Source organism: Andrographis paniculata, unplaced genomic scaffold (genome assembly GCF_009805555.1).
Source record: "Andrographis paniculata isolate CXL003 unplaced genomic scaffold, ASM980555v1 Contig70END, whole genome shotgun sequence".
Taxonomy (NCBI): Eukaryota; Viridiplantae; Streptophyta; class Magnoliopsida; order Lamiales; family Acanthaceae; genus Andrographis; species Andrographis paniculata.
In genome coordinates, this window is record NW_026137607.1 from 1,164,456 (window position 1) to 1,189,676 (window position 25,221).

Below are 25,221 nucleotides of genomic sequence, written 5' to 3' on the forward strand. Positions count from 1 at the left end.
TTTCTTATAAACTAATTTTTGCGGACTTAGGGAATAGAGAATATATAACATGATAATAATTATTGATTCAAATTAAATTAATATTCATTACTTACCGAGTATTTTGTTTCTTTTGGCATAAAACTCCAAGTTTTTAGTATTTTAACTACGGGTGTGTTTCTTTTGCATGAGTTTGGAAGAATTTGGTTTGAGTTTGATAAAATAATATTTGATAGGATATTTTGTGAGAAAAATAAATATATTTTTTTTTCGAAAAACGCAGAGTTCAAATAGTAAAATTTGAAAAAATTTGTCCAAAGAAACATACCGTTTTTCCAAAATATATATACTTCCTCCGTCCTATTAAAAGGTTGTCATTTTTCATTTTCATCCGTCCCAAAACAAGGTTACAATTTCTTAATTTAGTAATTGTACTACATACCTAACATAATAAATACATTTCCAACTTACATTATATTACACAAATGCTATTACTTTTATATTACATAATACTAATAGAGGGATTTTTGTCATTTTCACTATAATCCATTATAATATTAATATTTAAAAATCTACTTGCAAAAAGCAAACACCACCCTTGTTCCGGGACGGAGGGATAATATATTTTTAAAAATATTCAATTATATATTATTTTAATACCAAATTCAAACTAAAAGCAAAACCATCAAAATAAACACACCTTTATTTTTTTTTTTATTTTTTTTTTTTGCAGACCGTGACGTCATGGTTCAAACCCCAATGCCTCAGGTTACCTGCCATACATGATTAACCCAGTGTGACTTGTCTATCAAGCCTAATTTGTAGGGTATTAGGTTCGATCGAGAGTTTATCCCATACGAATTTTCGGGCAGCGACGGAGAGTTCCTACGTAATAATAATAAAAAAAAAAAAACCTTTAATTTTGATAGGAGCTGAAGTGTGAAATCTGCAGAGGAAGGAATCAGATGCAGCTGCGGCACATGGGATAAAGGTGGGGACGCTCTCAATTTATGCTTCTCTTCTCTTCTATCTCTCCCATTTGTCAATTCTATTGCAGCTGATTGCTGACTTTTACCACATTCTGTCACCCACTTGCCACAGCCAAATTACATCAGCTCCCGGGACTCGAAAACCACGCCACCCGCACCCTTCACGGCTCCATGCTTCGGCTCTACGTAACCAGGTGCTCAACACCCGGGTGCTCCGAGGATAAACCCTGATTACCGAGGGGTAATTTTGTCATTTCATGCAATGTCATTAGTTGTAAATACATATTTAATCAAGTAATTAAGTTAAGTGAAGAAGTAGTGAAAAGGAAGTTTGTTACGCAGATATTCCTTGCTTCCATTGGCGAAAATTTTGCATTTTTATTATTTATTTTTATTAAATAAATTGTTTTTTTTTTTAATGCTTTGGAGCCTTTTGAGTGATGCTGCTATTTAGCGCCTAGGCTGAGCAATCCTCTCCGGCCACTCAACCGCCGCCGCCATCGCCGCCGCCGCCGTCGTTTTGAAATCTTCAGAAAACGCGCTGAAGGAAGAAGCAAATATCTGCATTCTCAGCGTTGAAACTCGGTTTTTGTCTCTCAGTCGGAGTTGGAAATTCGCTGCATTGTAGCTGGTAAGTACGGAAAATTTGGAGCGGCTATTTGTGTGTCTGTAAGAACGCTTTGATCGTTGTTCGGTTACGTTAAATTTCATTGTTATTGTTTTGTTCTTTTGCTGGATTGAATCAATGTGCTGGTTATTAAGGGAAATCTTCTTCTCTTTGTAGTTTAACATTACTTGAAATCGTTTCTTTTTTATTTTGTACTTAAAACAAAAATTCTGAAAGCTCTTTCTGCTCTTTGCTTCTAGATTCCGTTTCCTGAGACTATTTCGTTTGTTTCTTCAATTTGTGAATTTCATCACATATCTTGTAGATTATTTTTTATCTCGTGGTGAAATGCATTTTGCACCTTTCAATTTCATTTGTCAATGTTTTGAGATTAATTAGCAAGTCATTGTGGCGTGAATCTTTGGAGTTTTTCTCACAATGTCAATTTTTCAATCGTTCGGTAACTCAGCTAAATCGAAGCAGTCATTTTGGAAGTGTACACTTTTCTTCAACACATTGGAGTTTTTCAATTTGGAAGGTGAATAATCATTTTCATTTTCATATTCATAATTTCTTGAGAACGCGGAATCGTACACATACTTGTAGTTGTAGGCTTGTAGCTGAGGTTTGAAGCAACCATACATCGTGTCTAGTTCCTGAAACTACGTTTGATACTCGGTTCGGATTTCTGCAACCGAGCACAGAAATTATTCGACTAAATTTTGCTATTTGATTCATCGTCAGATCATAAGAGTTAACAGGGTAAAGCTAGATTCTATTTGGTGGGCTTTCCTTTTCTTCATCGCCATTGAATACTATAAATTATAATGGGTAGTTGCATGCCTTCAGATTTCCATCACTTTGTAATCTGCATTACAGATTCGATTGGAATATATATATCTTATCCTGTGTTTGTGTCTGAAATTCAATAATGCTCTTGATAACCAGACCTGTTATGATTTATCAAGCTCGTAACTCATATGTTGTTGGAGATGAACGAATCTTTCTGACATTACAAAATTATATATCCTTGCTGAGGCATGTGATTTTAACTTGTTTGTGTCACACCATGTCTATATGAATGCCTTGGATGTTATGCTAAAGCAATGTCACATGCTTTCCTGTCAACAAAACCTAACTTACCCTACCACAAACATCCTGGAGTCCTGTGCTGTTTTCGAATGTTATTTACTTTAGTACATCTTTGAAGACATGCCTTTTGAATCTGCTATGGTACCTTGTTTGCATTTAGTAGCTTGAAATGGATAAGATGAATTGGCCATGGAAGAAAAAATCATCTGATAAACAAGCAGCAGATGGAACAAATGCTTCTGCAGCCGTTTCTGACATAGATGCAACTCAAGTGAACAAGGTTGCATTAGAGTTCTTTAAACCATTCTATTGTTGCTTCATGGCCCTGTTCTTAGATTTTGTGTTGTCTAACAGGGAAAGCAGGATAACAGTGTTAAAACCACAAAATATGTTCAAATTTCAATAGAATCACATGAGCATCTTACCGGATTGGAGGATCAACTGAAGTCCTGTGAAGCAAGGGGGCTGACCTTAGAGGATGAAGTGAAGGAACTGAAGGAAAAGTTGTCTGTGGCCCATTCAGATATAACAGAGAAAGAAAACTTAGTAAAACAACATGCTAAAGTTGCCGAAGAAGCCGTCTCAGGTTTGAACTTGCTGTTGTCTCCTTTGTTTTTGAAATAGATGGCGAAGCTTTAAATGCCGACCACTTTTTTTGTTCAGGTTGGGAAAAGGCTGATGCAGAAGCAGCAACACTGAAGCATCATTTGGAATCTGTAACACTGCTAAAGATTAATGAAGAAAATCGGGCATCCCATTTGGATGATGCTCTCAAGGAATGCATGAAGCAGATTCGAAACTTAAAGGAAGAACACAGTCAAGAATTGAATGCAGTTGTTCTCGAGAAAAAAATGCTATTCGATGAAATGAAGCAAGAGCTTGATGCCAAAATAGCCAACATGAATCAACAAATACTTCGATCCACTGCAGATAACGATGCATTATCAAGATCTCTGCAAGAACGGTCCAATATGCTGATTAAGCTCGGACAAGAAAAATCACAGGCTGAAGCTGAGATATCTCTTTTGAAGAGAAACATCGAGTCCTGTGAAAAAGAAGTAAGCTCACTGAAATACGAGCTTCATATCGCTAGGAAAGAAGTGGAAATCCGTAACGAGGAAAAGAACATGAGTGTAAGATCTGCAGAAGTAGCTACAAAGCAGCATCTTGAGGGAGTGAAAAAGGTAGCTAAGCTTGAGGCAGAGTGTCAGAGGCTGAGAAGTCTTGTTCGAAAGAAATTGCCCGGTCCTGCTGCTTTGGCGCAAATGAAAGTTGAAGTTGAGAGCTTAGGCAGAGACTATGGAGATTCTCGTTCTAGAAGGTCCCCAAGGAAACCTTCGTTTGCACACATGTCTCAATCGCCCGACTTTTCCATGGACATTGCGCAAAAGTATCACAAGGAGAGCGAGCTACTTGTCGAGCGTCTACTAGCAATGGATGAAGAAACAAGGATTCTGAAGGAAACATTGTCACAATGCAATAGCGAATTGCACGCTTCAAGAAGTTCATGCGAAGAAATGGCGAGCAAGCTTCGAACTTTAGAAGCACAACAGCAAGCTGGTAGTGAGCAAGGAAGTCCTCTAACGTTCAATACTCAGAAAGTTACAAATCTACGCAGGACTGCGGTGATCGAAGATGGAAATGACGATAGTTTTAGCTGTGCTGGTTCATTGGCTACAGTCTCGATGTCTGAATTTTCCTATATCCGGGAAAAGAATGGCGACAGTCCTCACGAATCAAGAAATAGCAATCACATGGACCTTATGGATGACTTTCTGGAGATGGAGAAATTAGCTTATGAATCCAATGACTCACAGTCGAGAGTTTCGTGCTCGGATGTTTCTGTCGATGCAGTTAATAAAGGATCCGAACTTGCTAGACCTGAAACTACACTTGAAGTTGCTTTGAATCCACAACCAGGGGATAATTGTCGTGATTTGGATCTTGTGAAGCTTCGATCAAAAATACATACGGTACTGGAATCTATCCGCGACGATAAAGACACGGACAGAATGATCGATCATGTTAAGCTTCTTATGCAGGATATGCTCGATGCATTGCCTCGCCAGTCCTTAAATGGCGACGCTTACTCTGTTATTGTGATCGAGAAAATGAACAAGCAAGAATTGGATGCAGCCATTTCCCACATTCATGATTTTGTGATCAAGCTAAGTAAAGAGGCAAAGGCTGTCCAACGAACATCGGGAAATGGACTAAACGAAAGCCTCGCCACGTTATCATCCAAGTACGGTGACGCCTATAGCAATGAGATCGATCTAACAAATTTCATAGTCGACATCTCCAATGTGTTACGCCGAGCAAGTGAAATGCTACACTCGGAAGTGGAACTTAATAGTTCATATTGCATCGACAAGATTGCTCTATCTGTGAATAAGGCTGTCGAGGGGTCTCTGTTATTAAATGGTTGTGTCCAATTTTCTGATTCTTCATCCGATTCGATAGCCACGTCATGGAAATGTTCGTCCGAGGAGATCGAACAGCTGAAAAGGGAAAGAGACGGCTTGGCAGCTGATCTCGAAACCACCAAGTCTCGATTAGCAGAAACAGAACAAGTTCTTGCTGATGTCAAGTTGCAACTGGCATCAGATCAAAGATCCAACAGCTTGGCTGAGACACAGCTGAAATGCATGGCGGAGTCGTACAAAACGTTGGAATCTCAGGCGGAGGAGCTTCGAAATGAAATTAATCTTCTCCGAGGGACGATAGAAGCTTTGGATGATGAGCTGCATGAGGAGAAAAGAAGCCATCGCAACGCTGTCGCCCGGTGTAATGATCTACAAGAACAGCTGCAAAGGTAGTAGTTAATAATTGTCGAATTATCGACTTAACAAATTATAATTCGACTCTTAGAACTCATTTTCACTTGGCTCGACAGGATGGCGAGCTGTGCTGCAGCTGATAACGACAAAAACACTTCCCAGGTTAGCCAACACAAAAATCTTGATTCTTGGATGTCTTTCAAATCGTATTTTTTCTAAAAAGATGTCTGTATTTCTATAAATACAGAAATTAATCTGAATTGGAAATGAATTATTGTCTGAAATTAAGAATCGAATCTTTGTATTATCCCAATACAAATTTCGTGCAACCCGAGGCAAGTAAGGGTCGAAACATTGTATTTGGAAAGTGAACTCTACACGATACAAAGATCTGTCCGTCCTTATTCGTTGTAAACCCTGTCTCTCGTATTACCAACATCATTAACTCTCGAATCAAATCGTTTTATCGGGTAATAACTGATACACTCACTTAAACTGATGTTCTTGAATGGCAGGATGAGTTAGCCACAGCAGCTGAGAAACTGGCAGAGTGTCAAGAAACCATACAACTTCTCGGCAAGCAGTTGAAAACTTTGCGTCCGCAAACCGATTCCCTCAGCTCGCCGAGCAATGCCGGAGGCCAAAAGCTCGAAACCTCAACCGGAGAAGCAGAAACAGAACGTGGCATGGCTGTGGAAGCAAACCACAGAGTTAGATCGCCATTTCGATCGAAGCATCGGAACAACCACCGCGGCTGCTCGTCGAGTGGTTGTTCTACGCCGGAGAAGAAGCAAAGCCGGGGATTCATCAGATTCTTTTCGTCCTCGAAAGGTAAGGTTGCCAATTAGTTTAGCCATACATATATATATATATATATATATATCTGTGGTGGCTTTTTATAAGTTTATTGATGATAGGTTTGGTTTTGATGATATATATATATATATATGCGATTGTGTTTTGTTTGATTAGATTAGAGATGCAGTTTAATTTTAATATAGTTTGATTATATTTAATTTAAATTAAATTTATTGTGAATAAGAGTGGGTGATGCTATATTATGGTTTTTATTGTATTTTTGTTATTTGGTTGTAGACATGAACTTGAGACGATTGTTGTTTTAATCAGTGTCCAATTTATTACCTGTGTTGGGAGTGTCACCCAAGAGAACGATATGAGATTTGTACACATGAGCATTTCTACATATATTGAATATAAAATAAGAATTAAATATTATATCTAAAAATTATTATATATTGGATATATAATTTAACGTGTAATTTTTCAAAAGAAGATTTCTAAAAATATATACTATATAATTGGCATACTAAAATCACATCTAATAAATATTTAATTCAAAAATTAAAATATAAATATAAAAAGAATAAAGTTCAAGTAATTCAATATTTAATTTTTATAGTTAAATTTTTTTTTATGTAAGATATAAAAAAAATAATAAAATGGTATATTGCATGAATGTAATGCTATTATTAATATAAAATAATTTTAATTATAAATATTTATTTTATAAAATATATTCTCTTTCTCAGTCAAATTTATTTTTATTTTTTTTAATAAATTTGTTAAATTTATTCAATTATTAATTTTAACAAAATAATTAATTAATATTTAATTATTATTTTTTGTTTAATAATTATTTATTTTTATTATTTTTATAAAATATTTATTTTTCTTAATTCCCCATTATTTTAATTTTTGCTTGACGGAGGGAGGAGTAAGTTTTTGCCTAATAATTTTACGGCGCAGCCGCAACTGCATTAATTTCTCCCTCATCCTCTGCCGACGTGATAAGGACTGCTCCTTTTTTAAAAATAATACTCCCTCCGTCTCCAGATACCATATCCATATTGCCGTTTTTGTCCGTCCTACATAGCATAACATATCATTTTTTTTTTTTGAAAAATGATTACACACTTTAATCTCATTTTAAATTTTTAAATTTTATTTTTTTAATTTTAATTAAACTAATTAGTTATCTTAATCATAATTTATAATTATTTATATTATAGAATAATTATTTTCATTAATACATTCTTAATTATCTACTAATTATACCCCTTTTAAAATACCGTGTTTACAATGTAACAGACACGTATTTAGGACGGAGGGAGTAATAATAATAATAATAATAAAAATATTGAACTGTCGGTTCATGGTTCAACAAATATAGAAATAAACCGATCCGTGTAAAAATCGGTTTCGGTCGATCCGGTCCGGTTTGAAACAGTCGAGCATCGGGACCTCGGGTCTGTCTGGGCGGAAGCGGATCTTCGAATCCGTTTTCCAAAAATTCGGGCGGGTATTTGTCGGGTGGGTTCCACTTAGAATCGGATTTATCTGTGGATCGGAAAAACAATCGATAGGTAGATTTCTACGTCCGCACCGTTTCGATTAGACTGCTGCCCCGATCGCTGTGCTCCAGGTATCTCATATTGACGATTACTTTCACAAATCTAGATAATCGAAGCAAAAGTTAGGGTTTTCTATACTAATTGTATGATCTATCGAATGAAATTGTTCCTGACTGACTTCAACCTTTGGCTAATTTACTTTTGCTGAGTTGCGTGAGACGTAATCTAAGCCCACGCCTCTACTTCCGTACTTATGATTTCTACTTAGCATTTGCTTGATAGGGTTTCTGATTTTAGGTAGAGGCAGCTACTTGTGTTAGAATAATTCTTGAAGCTAAGATAATCTCCTTTGTTTATTAGATATCTAGAATTTTTTAGGCGTGCCCGTTCCATGGTTTGATTTTGTGGTTTTGAGTTTGGGTTTGGGGAATGCCAAACCCTAAACCCTAATTTCAGTCCCCAATTCTACGTTCTTTGTCTCTTTCTTTTTCTTGGGCTTCACTGGAGCTCTGTAAATTCACTTTTCTAATTATGCATCGTTTATTGGTATTTAAATGCCTGAGGATTTGTTTTATATGGATATTGCTATTTCAATTTAAATTAATGAGAAATTTCCAGTAGTTTGTTGTTATGCTAATTCAGTTCATATTTATTTGGCTAAGTGTTTGATGTTATCATGGCAAGTTACAATGATTTATGCCCATGCCCGAATCCAACATGTTTATTGTTATAAGCTTCAATTTTAATATGAAGATGTCTTCTTTCAATATTGCTTAATGCTATCCTTATGAATTCATTGTTTTTGCTTCTTGTTATTTCGATTTCAATTTGAAGATGTCTTATTAATAATTCCTGTCTTGCGGAGGGCTATGTTTTCAGAGATAGAGGTTTCGGCGCTCTTGCTGATTTGTTACTACAGTTCGGTCGAAAGATACTGCTGAACTTTTGTTATTTCGACAATTTTTATTTTTATTTTTGGGTTAAAGTCATAAAATAGATAAATTTATTAAACTAAGTCGCCATTTCTATTCGGTTTATGTTCTGTAATTGTGGTCCATGTTTGTTTAATATCAGATTGGAGGTCGCAGAAATGTCTTATATGAGAGGAGATTTGCTTGCCAAAACCCGGAAACTCGTTAAAGGGTTGGCCAAGGCCGAGCCCGTATGGCTCAAGGCCATGGAGAAGTGCGTCTTTTCCAAATTAATTGATCGATTGTAGTTATGTAGTACTGTTTCTGGAGAATCATTCTTGATATTCAGTTCCTTGGCAGGTCACCGCCTGCTACATTTCCTCGTGCGGAGAATAAACTTAAGCCGATAGTTTTACCGGAGGATGCTTATGTTAATAAGTTTTTCCAAAAGCATCCCGATTCGAAATATGAAGATCCTATCAAGTATGTGTCCAATCCCCCCTTTTACTTGCTTCTTGTTACGCACTTACTATCTCTCGAATGTTTTTTTAGTGTGAAATTTGTGTTTTGTTATCCGAATTATAAAAAATGTTGTGAACTTGCTTGCTAATTAAGACAACTAGGGTACTTCTATTCCGTTCGGGTCAATAGTGGTTGTGCGTAAACTAATTATAAAATCCAAATTCTGTCAACAAATTCAGACTAGTTATACCCTGCTACTCTACGGTCAGTCTGGTAATCTTTAAATGCTATAACAACATTATGGCTCCGTTCACGCAGCATTTTTAAATGAATTAATTTTTTATGTGTGGTAGGAGGAATTGTGTCAAAAATATAAAATATATTATCTCTGTCCCATATCTACCTATCTGTTTTTTGCACAGAATTTTAAAAATATTAGTATTATATTGGGACGCAAAAGAAATAAAAGTAAAAATAATAAATTAACTTTGTTAGTATTGTATGATATAAAGGTACTGACATTTGTGTAATATATTGTAAATTGAAAGGGTATTTGTAATGTTAGGAAGATATTACAGTTACTAAAAATAGAAATGAAAATGGATACTTTGTTATGGGACATACCAATGGAAAAATAGATAGTTTGTTAAGGGACGGAGTAAATATTATTTTGAGTTAAATGTTCGACTTTTTGATTTTTTGTAATAAGTATTTGAAGATTCTTTTGACTTTACATATTTTGTATTGTTTATTACTCCCTCCATCCGGCTTTAAGGGTCTCATTTACTTTTTGCGTCATTGTACTTAACATTAAAAATATCTTTATGTTTGTATAATTTTTTGCATAAATGTCATTATAACAGCACTATAAGACACTAATAGAGATTTTTTTTTTGCCTTTTTCCCATGATTTATACTAAGTTTTTATATAATAATTAATATTTAATAAAAAGTAAATTTGACCTTTAGAGCCGGATGGAGGAAGTATTATTTTTGAGAAGTCGCTATTGAAAAATAGTGTTGGAAGAACAGAACGATAGGGAAGGTTCTTGGCTGTGACCCAACTTAAGTGTTTTCTTCTGTTAATTTTTTGTTACATTTCAATAGAATATCTAGTTTCGACCCACCAGCAGCCCGAGTATTTGCTTGGAGAGTTCTTGAACTAAAGGGCCAGGGCGTCGGCGAGGAGGAAGCTATGGCTGTTGCTGATGTATGTGTATATATATATATATTGTTGTGACAAACTTGTTATATAATTTTTCAAAATGCAATTTTATTTTGTTGTAGATGGAATATCGGGCTGAGAGAAAGGCTAAAAAGAAGGCATATGCTCGGCTGAAGCAGATATCCCGACTTGAGGGGAAAAGGCTGCCCACAGTGAATCCATTTCCAAGTGCAATCGAGGGAATACAAGCTGAAGAAAGGAAGTTTGTTAAGGAAAGGTTCCATAATCCCGATGCAGTTGAAATTGTGAAGAAGCTGAAACGGGAGCGAGCTGAACAGATGATGGACCGGAGAGGAGGCTCGTTCGTTAGTTCGTGAAGGGCAGGGCCGCTGCCGAGGCTATTTGTTTGTAGTTGAGGTAAGAATGATTTGATGATTGAATTTGCATGAATAATTGGAATAGCAAGTACTGTGAGTTTTGCTTCATTATTTGAATTTGAAGCAGCGAGGGTGTTTGAAAAATGGTTTTTTGAAAGAGTTTTTAGTTTTATAACTTGAGTTTGTTTGTGTTTTTGAATGAATTTGTTATTTTTATGCTTGCTATAGAGAATAGCGTTAATAATATAAAAAATAATATTTTATATTGAATTATTTGAGTTTTTTTGTATGGAAATATATATATATATATATTATAATGTTAATAGCTGAATCTTATGTCTTTTAAAATAATATTTATAGGAATTGTTCCATCTAAAATTATTAGGTGATTTTTTTTTAAAAAAATTATTCATTTATTTCATACATATAATAATATTTTTTTTTTGTTGATTAATTTAATATATTTCTCCTAATAACTTATAAAGAAATATTACATCTAATTTATTCTTTATATAAAGAAATTTACAAACAATATTTTTATCTAACTTCTCTCATTCGCAAATTAACAAACAGTTACCAATTCAACTTAATGTTGACATTCTTATTATTTTTTATTATTTTTTTCATTTGAATTATTTTTCTAATTTTTGCAATTCATTTATAATATCTTATTTCCTATAATTTTTAAAATATTTAAAATTTATTAATAACCAAATACATATTATGTTATAATAACCAAATACATATTATGTTATAATTCAACTATAGCTACCAACCGCATCATACTCGTTCCGTGTCAGTTTTTTTTTTTTTTTTAAATATAATTATATTTTAAATTTTATAGTTTATAATTTTTTCTATCTTAATTATATTATTTATTTATTTTTATTTTAATCTATAATTATTTTTATTATATCATAATTATATTTACTAATACATTTATTATTTACTAATTATATTTTACTTAAATTTTCATGTCTATATTAAAATGCACAATTTAGGAAGGAGTAAGATTTTAGGGTAATTCAAATCTTTAGTGATATCATATCTCAGAAAAAAACTAAAATTTAATTGGTACATTTATTTATTTATTTTTAGTTAATGAATAAAATGTCCACATTAATGAATAAAATTATGCCAATGTTGAGACGCGCGTGGCTTAAACATTTAGCGGTAAAAAAGGTAAAATGTGTAAAAACAATATAAAGGGTAACATACAGATATAAATATTTGTAACTTATTTTATCGGGTCTAATTTACATTTCACAATTATTTTATCGGGTCTAATTTGTATGTCATTAAGTTTGACTGAAGATTTACTGAGAAGGCACCCCAATGGTAGCGGGTGCGGTCCCAGTTAAAAAAAAGATATAATTTATATAAACAAATTAATATATAGTGTATTTAATGTATTATATATATCAAGTAAATATATACAACAAGCATTCTGTGGCTCTTTTGATTGATTTGAAAAAAAGTTTAATTTGAATATTAAAATAATGTTCACTACAAAAAAATAATATATTTGTAACAAAATTTCGTCCCTAAAAGTTCACGTAGCTAACGTAGTTTTATTTTCAATTCTGTCTCTAATGTAATTAGTAACGAAAAAAATAGATTTAGAAAAAAAAAAAAAATTTTGTTACAAAAGTGATTATTTTCTTGTAATGATTTGATAAGATATTTTGAGAAATACAGAGTCCAAAATCGAAAGTTTGAGGGTAAAGAAACACATCCATAAAGTTGCTCAAATTTATTAAAAAATAACAAAAAATAATTTTTTGCACAAATTTATTTAAAATTAAATTAAATCATTTTTGCACAAAAAATAACATAAAACTAAAACTGTAAATATTTTGCAGGAAAACACCCAACATTACACTCCAATTATATATTGCATCAATGATATATATTACTCTCACCTCTCTTTCATTTCCGTCTGTCCCACTTATTTGGTCACTTTTCTTTTTTTTAAAAAAAATATTATACACTCTAATCTCATTTTAAAAATTTTTATTTATTTTTTTAAAAGTTTTAATTATACTAATTAGTTATCTTCGTCTTCATTTCAAATTATTTTTATTAAATAATAATTATTTTTACTAATATATTCTTATTGTTTACGGTAAAGGGGACACGATACCTGGAACGAATGGAGTATTATTCATGTCTCTATATATATAGACAAATTATATATATAGACATGAATAATAGGCAAATTACATGGAGGCGTTTGAATAGTGAAAAGAAGGTGTGGTGTGTGGTGGAAAAGCAAAGAGTGGTTTTTGCAATTTTCAATTATATCCTTAATTAATTAATTTGGAAATTAAACCTATGAACCATTCATTAACCCTAATTATGAAATGAGATGAGATGAGAGTATGATCCAAGATGGGATTGATCAGCACAATTCTGGGCATTTTTGGGTTTGGATTTGGGTTTCTCATTGGGATTGTGGCTGGATACTTTGCTTTCATTTTCTCTGAGCCAACTCATGTTAAGGTAATTAATTATATATCATCCAAATCCCATTCATGTATTTTTATTACGTTTGCTGGGAATTTTGGCCGTTCGAAGCCTAATCCAACGAGTTTCTCGGTAAATAAAATAAGTTGTCTGAATTGGACACTGCAGAATCCTAAGATCGTACCGTTGTCCGAGCGATCTGACGATGATCTTCAAACCCTTCTTCCGGAAATGCCTCTCTGGGTCAAGAATCCGGACTTCGACCGCGTAAGTTTCATAACATTGTGGTTGAATCGATTCAAATCGAATGATGGCTAATCCAAACCAAAAGTTTCTTTTTGATCAATGCAGCTTGATTGGCTCAACAAGTTCTTGCAATATATGTGGCCTCATTTGGACAAGGTAATATTCGTTTCTACAATTGTTGGCGTTATGATATGGTGCTAATTTGAATCAGATTAGGATATATAAAATAAATATATATTTTTTTATTTAAAATAAATAAAAGAATATATGGTCAGTTCAAAATTCTTAGTTGTATTGTATGAATATGTTTATTACGCTGAAATCTGTGAGAATATGTATTATATATATAAGACTATACTAATGTGCTGTCAATTCATCGTTGTATTTCTATTATGTTAACATAATTCATATACTGTGTATTTTTATATTACATGGTGTTTGCTCCTGTATTGTGTGACATCAATATCGTGCTAAATTTTATAACAATTTCCGTTCTTTCTACTCAATCCGACATTGAAATTTTTAAGGTTTTCAGGCAATTTGCAAGATGGTGAAGGGCATTGTACAACCTATGATTGATGAGCAAATTCCTAAGTTCAAAATCGAATCGGTGGAATTCGAAGAACTCACTTTAGGCTGCCTTCCCCCGACTTTCCAAGGTTTGTCGAAGACAATAAATGATACTTTCTCTATCCCGATTCAAGTACTTTTTTTACCATTTTCGTCCGTTCCTCTCAAAAGTATCTATTTTTCTTTTCAGTAAAGATAATCATACACTAATGTGATTACATAAAATACTATATTTTTTTAATCTACTACAGAACTCCAAAGGGCCTCTTTAAAAAGAGACGAAAGAAATAATACTTACGTTGTTGTCCAAACTTAAGTCTCTTTGATGTTAAGACATAAAATTTTGATATGCAAACAGGAATGAAAGTTTACAACACTGAGGAAAAGGAATTGATTATGGAATTAAGTGTGAAGTGGGCGGCTAATCCTAATGTTCTCGTCGCAGCGAAGGCGTTCGGGCTAAAAGCTACCGTACAGGTATAAAAACATACATATATACATACATGTAAGGATAGAGAATTATAATGGATGAATACTGTAATAGATGTTTTTCGAAAAATTATAGCGTGATCTTATTCCAAATTAGCATGAATTTAACTTTGAAACAATCCGACTATTTACTCGAGAATTCTAATAAACATCAGAGTCTAAAATTGAAATTTCGATTCCTTACTTATGTCGTAAATATCTAAAATTATGTTTATATATACTTTAAAATTTTTTAATACTATTCATTAATAATATTCTTTTTTTTTTCAAAAAAAAAATAAAATATCAAATTGTCAATTTTTTTATTTTTTATTATATAATTTACTATCTTTAAAATTTTTCTAAACTCTAACATTTTTAAAAATTTCTATCTAAACTAAGCTTAAGAATATCCACTTATAGAATAGTGGTTGTTGTTATTAAGAGTGTGCAAGAATGATAGTAAATGAACCCAAAGATCAGGTGTTAAAAATAATATTTCAGCATTTATATATAATTATTTTAATTTTATTAATTAAATATATTAGTTAAATTTAATTAATTTGATATGAGTTTGGATCACATGTTAAAGTTATCTGAATGCTTAAAAATTTAATATTTCAATTTAATCTATTAAATAATATAATTACCTAAATTAATTTTTTAAACATCAGTATACATGCTAAATTTTAAGATTCAGCAAGTAATCCTTGCTGGTTTGATATAATTTCAATATATATGGACGTGCACTTTGTACTTCATATATCATGTTATGGCTCTGATACAATGCTACTTTAATCTTGAATAAATCTCAATTATACTAAAATTAACAACAAAGCATATGTATATATCGAGTTTGTAACAAAAGAGTGAACATGAAATGAACCATGGATGAATCCTAATAAGAGGTATGGCTTCGATGAATAATTTTTTTTTTTTTTCTTAATGTTTTCGGATGATTTTTTAGGTGATCGAGTTGCAAGTATTCGCTCATCCACGGATTACATTGAAGCCTCTTGTTCCAAGCTTTCCTTGCTTCGCCAACATACATGTTTCTCTCATGGAGAAAGTATGGTTTATTCGACGAGATTTAAGAGTGTATCCTTTGTCCCCTTACCAAAAATTTGATGTTCTTTAACTTTTTTTTTTTTTTTTACTTCAAATCTCGACACGTAGCCTCATGTTGATTTTGGAGTGAAGTTATTCGGTGCAGATGCTATGTCGATCCCCGGCGCATATAGGCTAGTGCAGGTAGTACTACAAAAAAGTATCTAATTAGCAATAATTATTTTAACTACGAAATATTTTTGCAGTTAAAATGTATAATTTAGCAACAAAAATTAATTTCATCGCTAAAAATAAATGATGTATTACAAAATTATTTATGTCGCTAAACATAGCAAAAGAATTTTAGCTACAAATTATTTTTTATAGTTAAAACTATTTGACTAAAAAAAACATGCATATTTTGTTGTTAAAACTCTTTTGTTATGAATTTTATTTTTATAGCAAAAGAGTTTTAGCTAGGAAATCATATTTTTGTAGTTATATATATATATATTTTTTTCAACTTTCATTGCAAAAAATGTACTTTTCGTTACGAAAGTCATATTTTTCGTCAAAGACCCTTACTAACGCGGTAAAGGCGACGAAATAAGTTTCGTCGCAAAAACGTTTCTATTATGAATTAATTACCTTTTACTACCGAATTTTTTGTAGCTAAATTTTAATTTTTTTGTAGTTTAGTATACGCGTTGCCTTTTCAAGCATTTAAAAGGACATTCGAGATCATTTAGGGTTCTAAAATGGTTTTTTTTTTTTTTTTTTTAAAAAAAAAAATCAGGACCTTTTTTTCTTTTCAAGCATTTAAAAGGACATTCGAGATCATTTAGGGTTCTAAAATGGTTTTTTTTTTAAAAAAAAAAAAAAATCAGGACCTTTTTTTACAATTATTTCCTTTTTATTTTGGGCTTAATTCTAGGGTTTTCGAACTAAAATTTATGGTTTGTCGGATAGGGAATCATTAAAGATCAAGTAGCAAATATGTACTTGTGGCCTAAACGACTCGAAGTTCAAGTGATGGATCCTGCAATGTAAGTAAGAAACATGTTCAGTTCTTACATAAGAACCAACGTAATAATTTGAAACAACATCGATGATGATGATGACCTCTTGTTTGCGATGGAATTGGCAGAGCAATGCAGAAACCGAAAGGGATACTCAATGTGAAAGTCGTAAGAGCAATGAAGCTGAAGAAGAAAGATCTTCTAGGAGCATCGGATCCTTATGTAAGAATGAACCTCGTTGGCGAGAAAGTTGGCGCCAAAAAAACGACCGTTAAATACAAAAACCTTAACCCCGAGTGGAACGAGGAATTCACCTTCGTTGTTAAGGATCCTTCCAAGCAAACTTTGAAGTTTAAAGTCCATGATTGGGACGAGGTACGTACATATGTGTGTATATATATATCTTACTTCTTGAATTGACTACTATAAGTTACTATACAATTTTCAATTTTTTTATTTTTTACTTTATGTATTTTTGTTCGAAATTGGACGAAATTCGCATTGGTTTTTTTAAATGGCCCAACAAACTAAATACATTACATCTTTCATGTGATAATGTCATGCGTTTTTTGATCATTCAAGATCGTGTAAAGTCGTGAAAGGATTTTTTTTTTTTGGGACTCTTTTTTTATATTAATTTCTTTTTTATTTTGAACTTTATTTTTTTAAAATTATAGGGTTTTCCGAACTTATTAATATTTTAATTATTTCTCTTCTTTTTTTACTGTTATTTTCTTTAATAAAATTACATTTGTTCTTTGATGGAAACTAGATATATCGCATCTTTACACTTTTGGTCATCCAATGTCGTTTAGGGTTTTAAATGATCTATTTTATTTCATTTTTTTCACTTTTCGGAAACTCTTTTTTTTAACATTTTTTTGAGCTTATTTCTTTTAGTCTTTAGGTTTCCAAATTATAAATATTTAGTTGTTTATCTTGGATTTCATTTTTTATTATCATTAACAAAATTACATTCGTAAAATTATTATCAGGTTGGATCACACGACAAAATGGGTATAAATGTGATCCATTTAAAAGACCTAACACCAGAAGAGCCGAAGATGATGACACTGGACCTTCTGAAAACCCTAAATCCAGACGACCCCCAAAACGACAAGTCACGTGGCCAGCTCGTGGTTGAGGTGAACTACAAGCCGTTCAGCGACGGCGACGTTCCGACGAACGTCGAAGATTCCGGCGACGTGGACAAGGCTCCGGCAGGGACTCCCGACGGCGGCGGACTGCTGGTGGTGATCGTCCACGAGGCCCAGGACCTCGAAGGGAAGCACCACACCAATCCCTCCGTACGCCTCCATTTCAGAGGAGAGGAGAGGAAATCTAAGGTACTCTGCAATCAAAATCAAAATTAAAATCAATTGATAAAACAACATATAATTAATTAAATTAATTGCAGATTGTGAAGAAATCGAGGGATCCTCGATGGGATGAGGAATTCCAGTTCGTGGTGGAGGAGCCACCCAGCAATGAAAAGATCCATGTCGAGGTTGTCAGCATTTCCAAGAGGATGGGCCTCAGGCATCCCAAGGTATGTGTATGTATATATATATATATACATATGCTATATGGTAAAAAAAAATTAATCTCAAAATTACATATTTTTATCATTTCTAAGTATGGTTAGTCGCAAACTAGTCTAGTAAATAAAAAAATTTAGGCAGATTTAGTCCTCCGGCGTCGAAGGTGCTTGCATGGCACCCGTGTAGCTTACCACGTGTCTGCCAGGTAAACAATATACTTGGATGACGGGTAAATTGTTTTTAAGAAAAAATTATATTTTTTGTATTTGGCCTAATTTTTTTTTTTTTTAAAAAAACAGACAATATATAAAGTTCTTTTAAAAAAAATCTACGTGTCCACCGGGTCAATGTCAATGACACTTGGCAGACACGTGACCTCCGGCGAGTCACGCGGGTGCCATATAGATACCTCCGGCGCCGAAAGACTAAAACTGCAAAAAAAATTTTGATTATTTTACAATATACTCCAATTACAGGACTAAAATAATAAAAATTTCAGTTACGAGACTAAAAATAATTTACCTTATTTTATTATTAATAATTAAATTAAGAGTTATGATGATGATGATGATATATAATTATAATTAATTAATTAATTAATTAAGGAAATTCTGGGGTATGTGGACATACGGCTGGCGGACGTTGTGAACAACAAAAGGATCAACGAAAGGTACAACCTTATCGACTCCAAGAATGGCAGAATTCAAATTGAGATGCAATGGAGAACTGCTTAATTAATTAATTAATTAATTAATTATTCCAATATTCCAATTACTAAATTTCTTTTATTTATTTTTCTAACTTAATTAATTAATTGTATCCCTTAGCTTGTTAGTTGGCTGGACCTTCTTTTGTTAAATTGGTAGATCTTATGAGAGTGTATGATGGCATTACACTATCATCGTTAAAGAAATTATCCAAAAGTTTCTTTTCACTTTCACATCATTTTTTTTAAAAATTTCACATTATATTTTCTATTTACATTAATAAAGAATATATTTTTTTATTTATATTCATATTAAAATACTTAATATTTGAAATTAAATTTAAATAAAACTATTTTGATATATACAATTTTGTAGAAATTTAAATTTTATATAGTACTAAAATATAAAAAAAATAAAAAATAATTAACTAAATAAAAGGGTTTAATTAACAACAAAGTATTAAAAATAATTTGAAAAATACATAAATTTATACATAACATAACCTACGTCTTTATTTGAATGTATGTATATGAATCAAAAAAAATTAAGACTTGTGTGTGTTGAGATATTTTAGATATTCGGTTTTAGATTTAGTAAATTTATATTTAGATTTGATCTTATTCATAGATTATATTACTTAGATTTGAGTTTATCGATTCTGTTTTGTATTGCCTATATATAGGCTCCTTATTTTGATAATTAATAAAACAATCTCATTATTTTTCCCCATAATTTCTAACATGGTATCAGAGCTTATTTTTCTCATGCCGTAGATATAGCCTACCAACCCGCGTTTCTCTGGATACATTCAACATGGGATGTACCCGGAGGTCTCCCAATTGCAACTGTCTGTCTGTTGCCTGCGTGCGATTTGCCATATGTCGTTACCTGACTGTTGCCTGCGTGCAATCTGCCATCTTTCTTGCTGGAAATCTGTCTACGATATGTCATATGTCCGTTGCTTGTCTGTTGTCTACGTGCGATCTGTTTGGTGTTGCGATCTATCTGTTTTCGGCTCCGGTGGAGTCATCTCATTTTCGGCTCCGGTAGAGAGTCATCTTGTTTTCGGCTCCGGCTCCGGTGGAGTCCTGTCGTTTTCGGCTCCAGTGGAGAGTCATCTTGTTTTCGGCTCCAGTAGAGTCATGTCGTTTTCGGCTCCGGTGGAGTCATTTGATTTTCGGCTCCGGTGGAGTCATCTCGTTTTCGGCTCTGGTGGGGTCATGTCATTTTCGGCTCCGATGGAGTCATCTCATTTTTAGATCCAGTGGAGTCATCTCGTTTTTTGTTCCGGTGGACTCATCTAATTTCGGCTCAGGTGGAGAGTCATCTCGTTTTCGGCTCAGGTGAAGAGTCATTTCATTTCGACTCCGGTGGAGTGTCATCTTATTTTCGGCTCTGGTGGAGTCATCTCGTTTTCGGTTCCGGTAGAATCATCTCATATTTTGCTCCGGAGAAAAATCATCTCGTTTTTGGCTCCAATGGAGAGTCAACTATTATTTTTATTTGTGTTTTTGTTTTTTACCAACCAACGTACCTATTCGAAAAAAACACATACAACTTACATATTTATTCGAACAATACCTCCTATAGAAAATATTGTTGGTTTTTAAAGGATCGAAATCGAAACAACATACATAAAACTAAATATGCACTTTATTAGAACTTGAAAACAAAACACTAATCGTAAATAAGAACCAACGAACACACGCCGATTGTGGCTCAGAATATTCAAAGGTATACTCCTATAGATAAAGAGCAACCCGAAAACAGCAGCACGACGGTCGACGGCCAACGGACACCCACTGGTGACCTAATCTACAACCCCCAATCGAAAGCCCCACACTCTATCGGAATTTGTTCGATTTAGGGATAATCGAACCATAGAAAACCTCACCAATCACTCCCCAAGGCACACAGAAGACTCGCCTTTGATTCTACAATAAATCGGCCGGAAACTTCAACGTCGAACTCACAGTGACTGAAGGACAAAAATATCGCGAGTGGTAGAGAGAATATTAGTGAGAGAAGAACACAGTAGCGGTGCATTGTGATTTAAGGGAGAAGGACAACAATATATATGTCATAGTGGACGGTTGTGATCTTTTCCCTAAAACCGACGGATGAGATTAGATTAAGAGAAGATTAGGTCGCCTGAATGGGTCAGGTCATCAACCGGGTCGGACACGGGTCGGATGGAAATAGATCTTAGGCCAATAACTCAACATTTCTCTACCTTTTTGGTCGAGATTCACGCAGACGGACACAATTTTTATCACAGCCACACACCTATACTCAACCACACTTGTAAGTAAAAAAAAAAAAAAAAAAGCAATATGATAAGCTAATCAAAAGTATCAAAATTCAAGATATTTAAATACGACTCAAATTTTGAAATAGGTAATGGCTTAGTGCTCATATCAGCCGGATTGAATTGGAACGGAATTTTTTCGAGTTGTATAAGGCTTTTAGCAACTATATCACGTATGAAATAGAATCTAACATCAATATGTTTGGTTCTATCATGAAAAATTGAATTTTTGCACAATTAAATATCTGATTGACTGTCCGAAAAAATTTGTACCTCACCTTTCAAAAAAACTAATTTGAATCAACAAGTCTTTAAGTCATATAGCTTCTTTAATTGCTTCTGTGACAGCAATATATTCAGACTCTGTAGTCGACAGCGCAACTATGTGTTGCAACTGTGATTTTCAACTCACACAAGAACCACACAATGTAAACACATATGAGGTATTAGACTTTCTACTATCTCTATCATTAGCATAATTAGAATCCACATAGCCTTTTAAAACAACCCCTTCATCACATTGTTTATACATCAATCCCAAGTTATTTGACCCACACAAATAACACAACAATCATTTCAAAGCAACCCAATGTTCCAACCCCGGATTAGACATGTATCTACTCAAACAACTAACATGATATGCAATATCGGGTCTGGTACTAACCATGAAATACATAATTGAACCTATGACATTCGAATATGACATATTTTTCATATATGCAAGATCTGAATCACTTTTAGGACATTGATTTTTACTCAAACAAAAATGAGAAGCAAGTGGCACACTAACAACTTTGGAGTTTAGCATATTAAATTTTTTTAGAATTTTATCAATAAAGGTAGGCTGTCCTAAAAACAAATTTTTGTTTTGCTTATCTCTTTAAATATGCATACCTAAGATTACTTTTGCATCACCAAAAAACTTCATATTAAAATGATCACTTGAACACTTGTTGATTTGATCTATAATTTTCAGATTTGGACTAATTAGCAATATTCATCAACATAGATCAAAAGGAATACAGGTATGCTGCCAACAGTCTTGAAATACAAACAATGATCATATTCATTTTTTAAAAAAAATTTATGAATTTTATGCACTTATCAAATTTTAAATTCCATTGTCTTGGTGATTGTTTCAAACCATAAAGATATTTTTTAAGGAAACACACAAAATCAGACATGTTTTATCTACAAAGCCCTCGGGCTGTTGCATGTAAATATGTTCATCCAAATCACCATATAAAAATGTTGTTTTCACATCAAGTTGTTTAACTTCTCAATCAAAATGAGTTACTAAAGCAAGCATAACACGAACAGTAGAAAATTTTACAATGGGAGAAAACATTTTAGTATAATCAATGCCCTCTTTTTGTGTAAAACCTTTTGCTACTAATCTTGTTTTAAACATAATCTTTTGTTCACCCTCATTTTTAACATTAAACAACTACTTGCAATCAATAACAGAACAATTTTCAAGTTTTGGGACTAATTCCCAAGTTTTATTCACTTTCAAAGAATTCATTTCATCTTGCATTGCTTGAAACCATTCATTTTTATGTTTAGATCTTACAGCTTCCTTAAAAGTCTTAGGTTCATTGTCATCAAACACACTAAATGCATATGAAGTGAAGTCATAATCATCTAATCTAGTTGGAGGCCTAATATTTCTTCTTGGTCTTTCATTAACACATGGACCAGTACTAGATTCATACAAATTTGAACCATTTGGTTCAGAGATATCACTTTCAGACCTCTCTAAAACTGGAACAACAGTAGGAACATGATTAAAACTATCATTTTCAGGCACAAAATCAGTTTCAGCACTCTTTAATTCAAAGAATTTACAAAATTTTTATTAGACTCCACCTTATTTGGACTATTATAAAAATCAGCAGTGATTTTATTTAAACATGGGATATCATGTTCATTAAAAGTCATATAAAGGTTAATTACAACTTAAAAATTCGGATAGTTTTTACACCATAATCTATAACATTTAACATCTTCGGGATATCCCAAATAAATACATTTTTCAGCCCTTGGTTCAAGTTTATCAGATTTTATAAAATTGAAAGCAGCACAACAAAAAATCCTTTAAATTTGAAAATTCCACAGATTTTTCTAACCACAATTTCAGGAAATTTTCTTTCTAAGGTCCTAGAAGGGGATCTATTTATGATATAAGCTCTTCATTCTCTCAAGAAGAGTGTGATTCATCCTTTCAGCCATCCAATTTTGTTGGGATAAATAAGAGATAGTTTTATGGCTAGTTATGCCACATTCAACACACAAAGAATCCATCAATTGGTTACAAAATTCTAGTCAATAATCAATCCTTAAATATTTGATTTTATGCCCTTTTTGGTTTTCTATTGAAACTTTCCAGTTTTTAAAAACATCAACAACATCATATTTGTTTTCATTACGATTAGTGTTTTGTTTTCAAGTTCTAATAAAGTGCATATTTAGTTTTCTGTGTGTTGTTTTGATTTTGATCCTTTAAAAACCAACAAATATAAATCAATTAATAGCTGAAACAAAATTTGAATAAAACACAAAACAAATATAAACCGAAAATTAATTGAATTGAATCAAAGCACAAATTGACGACAGCGGCATGCGGCGGACATCCTCCGGCAATCGACGGCGCTCCGATCGGACTACATCAAACTCTTCTGGGCCGAACTAGAGCCAGCGACTCCTCTGATTCGGCAGTCTCCAAACAGCTTCGAACCTCCGATTGACTTCCTTTTTCTTTAGTCGACTGTTGAGATATGTAAGGCTGATATCCTAAAATCTAAAGATCTGATTTAGATATAACTTGGATATTATATCCTGTATTTTAGAAATATAATTTGGATATTATTGACATAGTACTTGTATTCTCACTTTAACATGTGTTTGCGTATTCTATAGTAAAATTTCTGGTGCGTATTCTATAGTAAAATTTCTCGTTTTGCGTAGATCATCCTGGTTAAATTGGGTAATCAAATTCTTGTGTTCATGTGTCATTGTTGTCTCTTATTGATTCTCTCAATTTTCGTAACACCGATGAACAAACCCGGACTGTGACGGCTCTCCGGCTCCGGCAGCCAGACGGTGACCAGCAACACGATCATCTTCTTGGATTCTTCTTTCCGGCGTTAGGGATAACATGTTTCGGTTCAGTCCATGGTGCGAACGGCCCGTGATAACCACGTCTCAAGTTGAAAGTCGGTTCTTCACTCTAAGCCTCGGCACCCATCGGAATTGACATCAGAAAGGTTTGAAACTCACCGAAAACTCACCAGAAACACACCCAGAATCTTTTCATATTTGACCTCAACTTGTTAAATATTTTGGTTCATTATTTCTTCATTTATTAAAAGATACAAGCTGAAATCATTATTTAACCTCAGCCGATATTTGACAAAATATTTTTTGCATTTTTCACCCCCAAGTTTAGGTAGGTTTTGTCTCAATACACAAATGCAATCAACATGATCATCTTCTTCATCTTCATTTTATTTCTTACATTTTCCCTCCATATTTACTGCTATCAAATACTTTAGCAGCCACATGGTTCTCTGTCATTTGACAAAATTCCATAACCCACACCCCTAAGGCTTTGTTTAGTATATTGTATTTTTATTTATCGATTAATTAATTTTGAAATTTAAAAATTTATTTTAAAATTAAATTTTATCATTTAAATAATTAATATTTTCCAACATATATATATATATATTTTTAATTTGTATTTTTTTCTTATTAGTTCATTTATTTAAAGTATAAAATTTTATACATCCTACAAAACAAATTTTATATTTATATTTATATATTTTTCTATGATACCCTTCGTACGATAAAAAGAAATAGTTCATTTAGCTATGATGCAGACAATAAAATGAATAAATATTTTATTGAAAAAAAAAGGTAAAAGAATAGTTAATGATATTCTAAAATTTAGTTAGTAAGTAACGAAAATATAAAAAATGTAATAAAGTCAACGGCATCTAAATAAATATTGAATTCACAGTAATAATTAAATGCTGATTTTTTTATTTTGTAAAATATAATAATAAAACAAATTTAATAGACGGAAAAAAAAGTATTGTTAATATTTATGCAAT

General features: G+C 32.7%; 3 protein-coding genes across 7 annotated transcripts; all 3 read left to right on the forward strand.

The window, feature by feature from the left end:
* Positions 1-1,304: 1,304 nt before the first annotated feature.
* LOC127264551 (filament-like plant protein 4) lies at positions 1,305-6,591 on the forward strand. 3 transcript variants are annotated; one of them, XM_051294145.1, is made up of 7 exons: positions 1,305-1,599; positions 2,045-2,113; positions 2,828-2,947; positions 3,022-3,253; positions 3,331-5,482; positions 5,564-5,609; positions 5,963-6,591. In XM_051294145.1, exons 3-7 carry the CDS (start codon positions 2,837-2,839, stop codon positions 6,293-6,295), a joined length of 2,874 nt encoding a protein of 957 aa, XP_051150102.1. In that variant the 5' UTR covers positions 1,305-1,599; positions 2,045-2,113; positions 2,828-2,836; the 3' UTR covers positions 6,296-6,591. The 3 variants fall into 3 exon arrangements, with proteins under 3 accessions (XP_051150102.1, XP_051150100.1, XP_051150101.1); XM_051294143.1 differs by lacking the exon at positions 2,045-2,113 and having other exon boundaries at positions 1,306-1,599; XM_051294144.1 differs by lacking the exon at positions 2,045-2,113 and having other exon boundaries at positions 1,306-1,599; positions 2,831-2,947.
* A 1,189-nt stretch (positions 6,592-7,780) lies between these two features.
* Positions 7,781-10,933, forward strand: LOC127264549 (uncharacterized). 2 transcript variants are annotated; one of them, XM_051294139.1, is made up of 5 exons: positions 7,781-7,890; positions 8,894-9,004; positions 9,091-9,213; positions 10,300-10,402; positions 10,480-10,933. In XM_051294139.1, the coding sequence occupies exons 2-5, from the start codon at positions 8,910-8,912 to the stop codon at positions 10,732-10,734; spliced, it is 576 nt and encodes a 191-aa protein (XP_051150096.1). In that variant the 5' UTR covers positions 7,781-7,890; positions 8,894-8,909; the 3' UTR covers positions 10,735-10,933. The 2 variants fall into 2 exon arrangements, with proteins under 2 accessions (XP_051150096.1, XP_051150098.1); XM_051294141.1 differs by lacking the exon at positions 7,781-7,890 and adding an exon at positions 8,008-8,027.
* A 2,192-nt stretch (positions 10,934-13,125) lies between these two features.
* On the forward strand, positions 13,126-18,825 carry LOC127264476 (synaptotagmin-2-like). Of its 2 annotated transcripts, none has more exons than XM_051294023.1 (12): positions 13,126-13,236; positions 13,369-13,467; positions 13,552-13,602; positions 13,982-14,105; positions 14,375-14,493; positions 15,452-15,553; positions 15,661-15,735; positions 16,501-16,577; positions 16,679-16,925; positions 17,546-17,896; positions 17,968-18,099; positions 18,697-18,825. In XM_051294023.1, exons 1-12 carry the CDS (start codon positions 13,126-13,128, stop codon positions 18,823-18,825), a joined length of 1,617 nt encoding a protein of 538 aa, XP_051149980.1. The 2 variants fall into 2 exon arrangements, with proteins under 2 accessions (XP_051149980.1, XP_051149981.1); XM_051294024.1 differs by having other exon boundaries at positions 16,724-16,925.
* The last annotated feature ends 6,396 nt before the right edge of the window (positions 18,826-25,221 follow it).

What these genes read in the sequence shown, in the direction of transcription:
- LOC127264549 (XM_051294139.1), top strand. Translation starts at nt 8,910, where the DNA reads ATGTCTTATATGAGAGGAGATTTGCTTGCCAAAACCCGGAAACTCGTT. An exon ending in AAATATGAAGATCCTATCAA is followed by an intron (nt 9,214 to 10,299) that starts GTATGTGTCCAA and finishes ACATTTCAATAG; the next exon opens with AATATCTAGTTTCGACCCAC. An exon ending in AAGCTATGGCTGTTGCTGAT is followed by an intron (nt 10,403 to 10,479) that starts GTATGTGTATAT and finishes ATTTTGTTGTAG; the next exon opens with ATGGAATATCGGGCTGAGAG.
- LOC127264551 (XM_051294145.1), top strand. Translation starts at nt 2,837, where the DNA reads ATGGATAAGATGAATTGGCCATGGAAGAAAAAATCATCTGATAAACAA. An exon ending in CTACAAGAACAGCTGCAAAG is followed by an intron (nt 5,483 to 5,563) that starts GTAGTAGTTAAT and finishes TTGGCTCGACAG; the next exon opens with GATGGCGAGCTGTGCTGCAG. An exon ending in ACGACAAAAACACTTCCCAG is followed by an intron (nt 5,610 to 5,962) that starts GTTAGCCAACAC and finishes CTTGAATGGCAG; the next exon opens with GATGAGTTAGCCACAGCAGC.
- LOC127264476 (XM_051294023.1), top strand. Translation starts at nt 13,126, where the DNA reads ATGGGATTGATCAGCACAATTCTGGGCATTTTTGGGTTTGGATTTGGG. An exon ending in TGTGGCCTCATTTGGACAAG is followed by an intron (nt 13,603 to 13,981) that starts GTAATATTCGTT and finishes TAAGGTTTTCAG; the next exon opens with GCAATTTGCAAGATGGTGAA. An exon ending in CCTTCCCCCGACTTTCCAAG is followed by an intron (nt 14,106 to 14,374) that starts GTTTGTCGAAGA and finishes ATATGCAAACAG; the next exon opens with GAATGAAAGTTTACAACACT.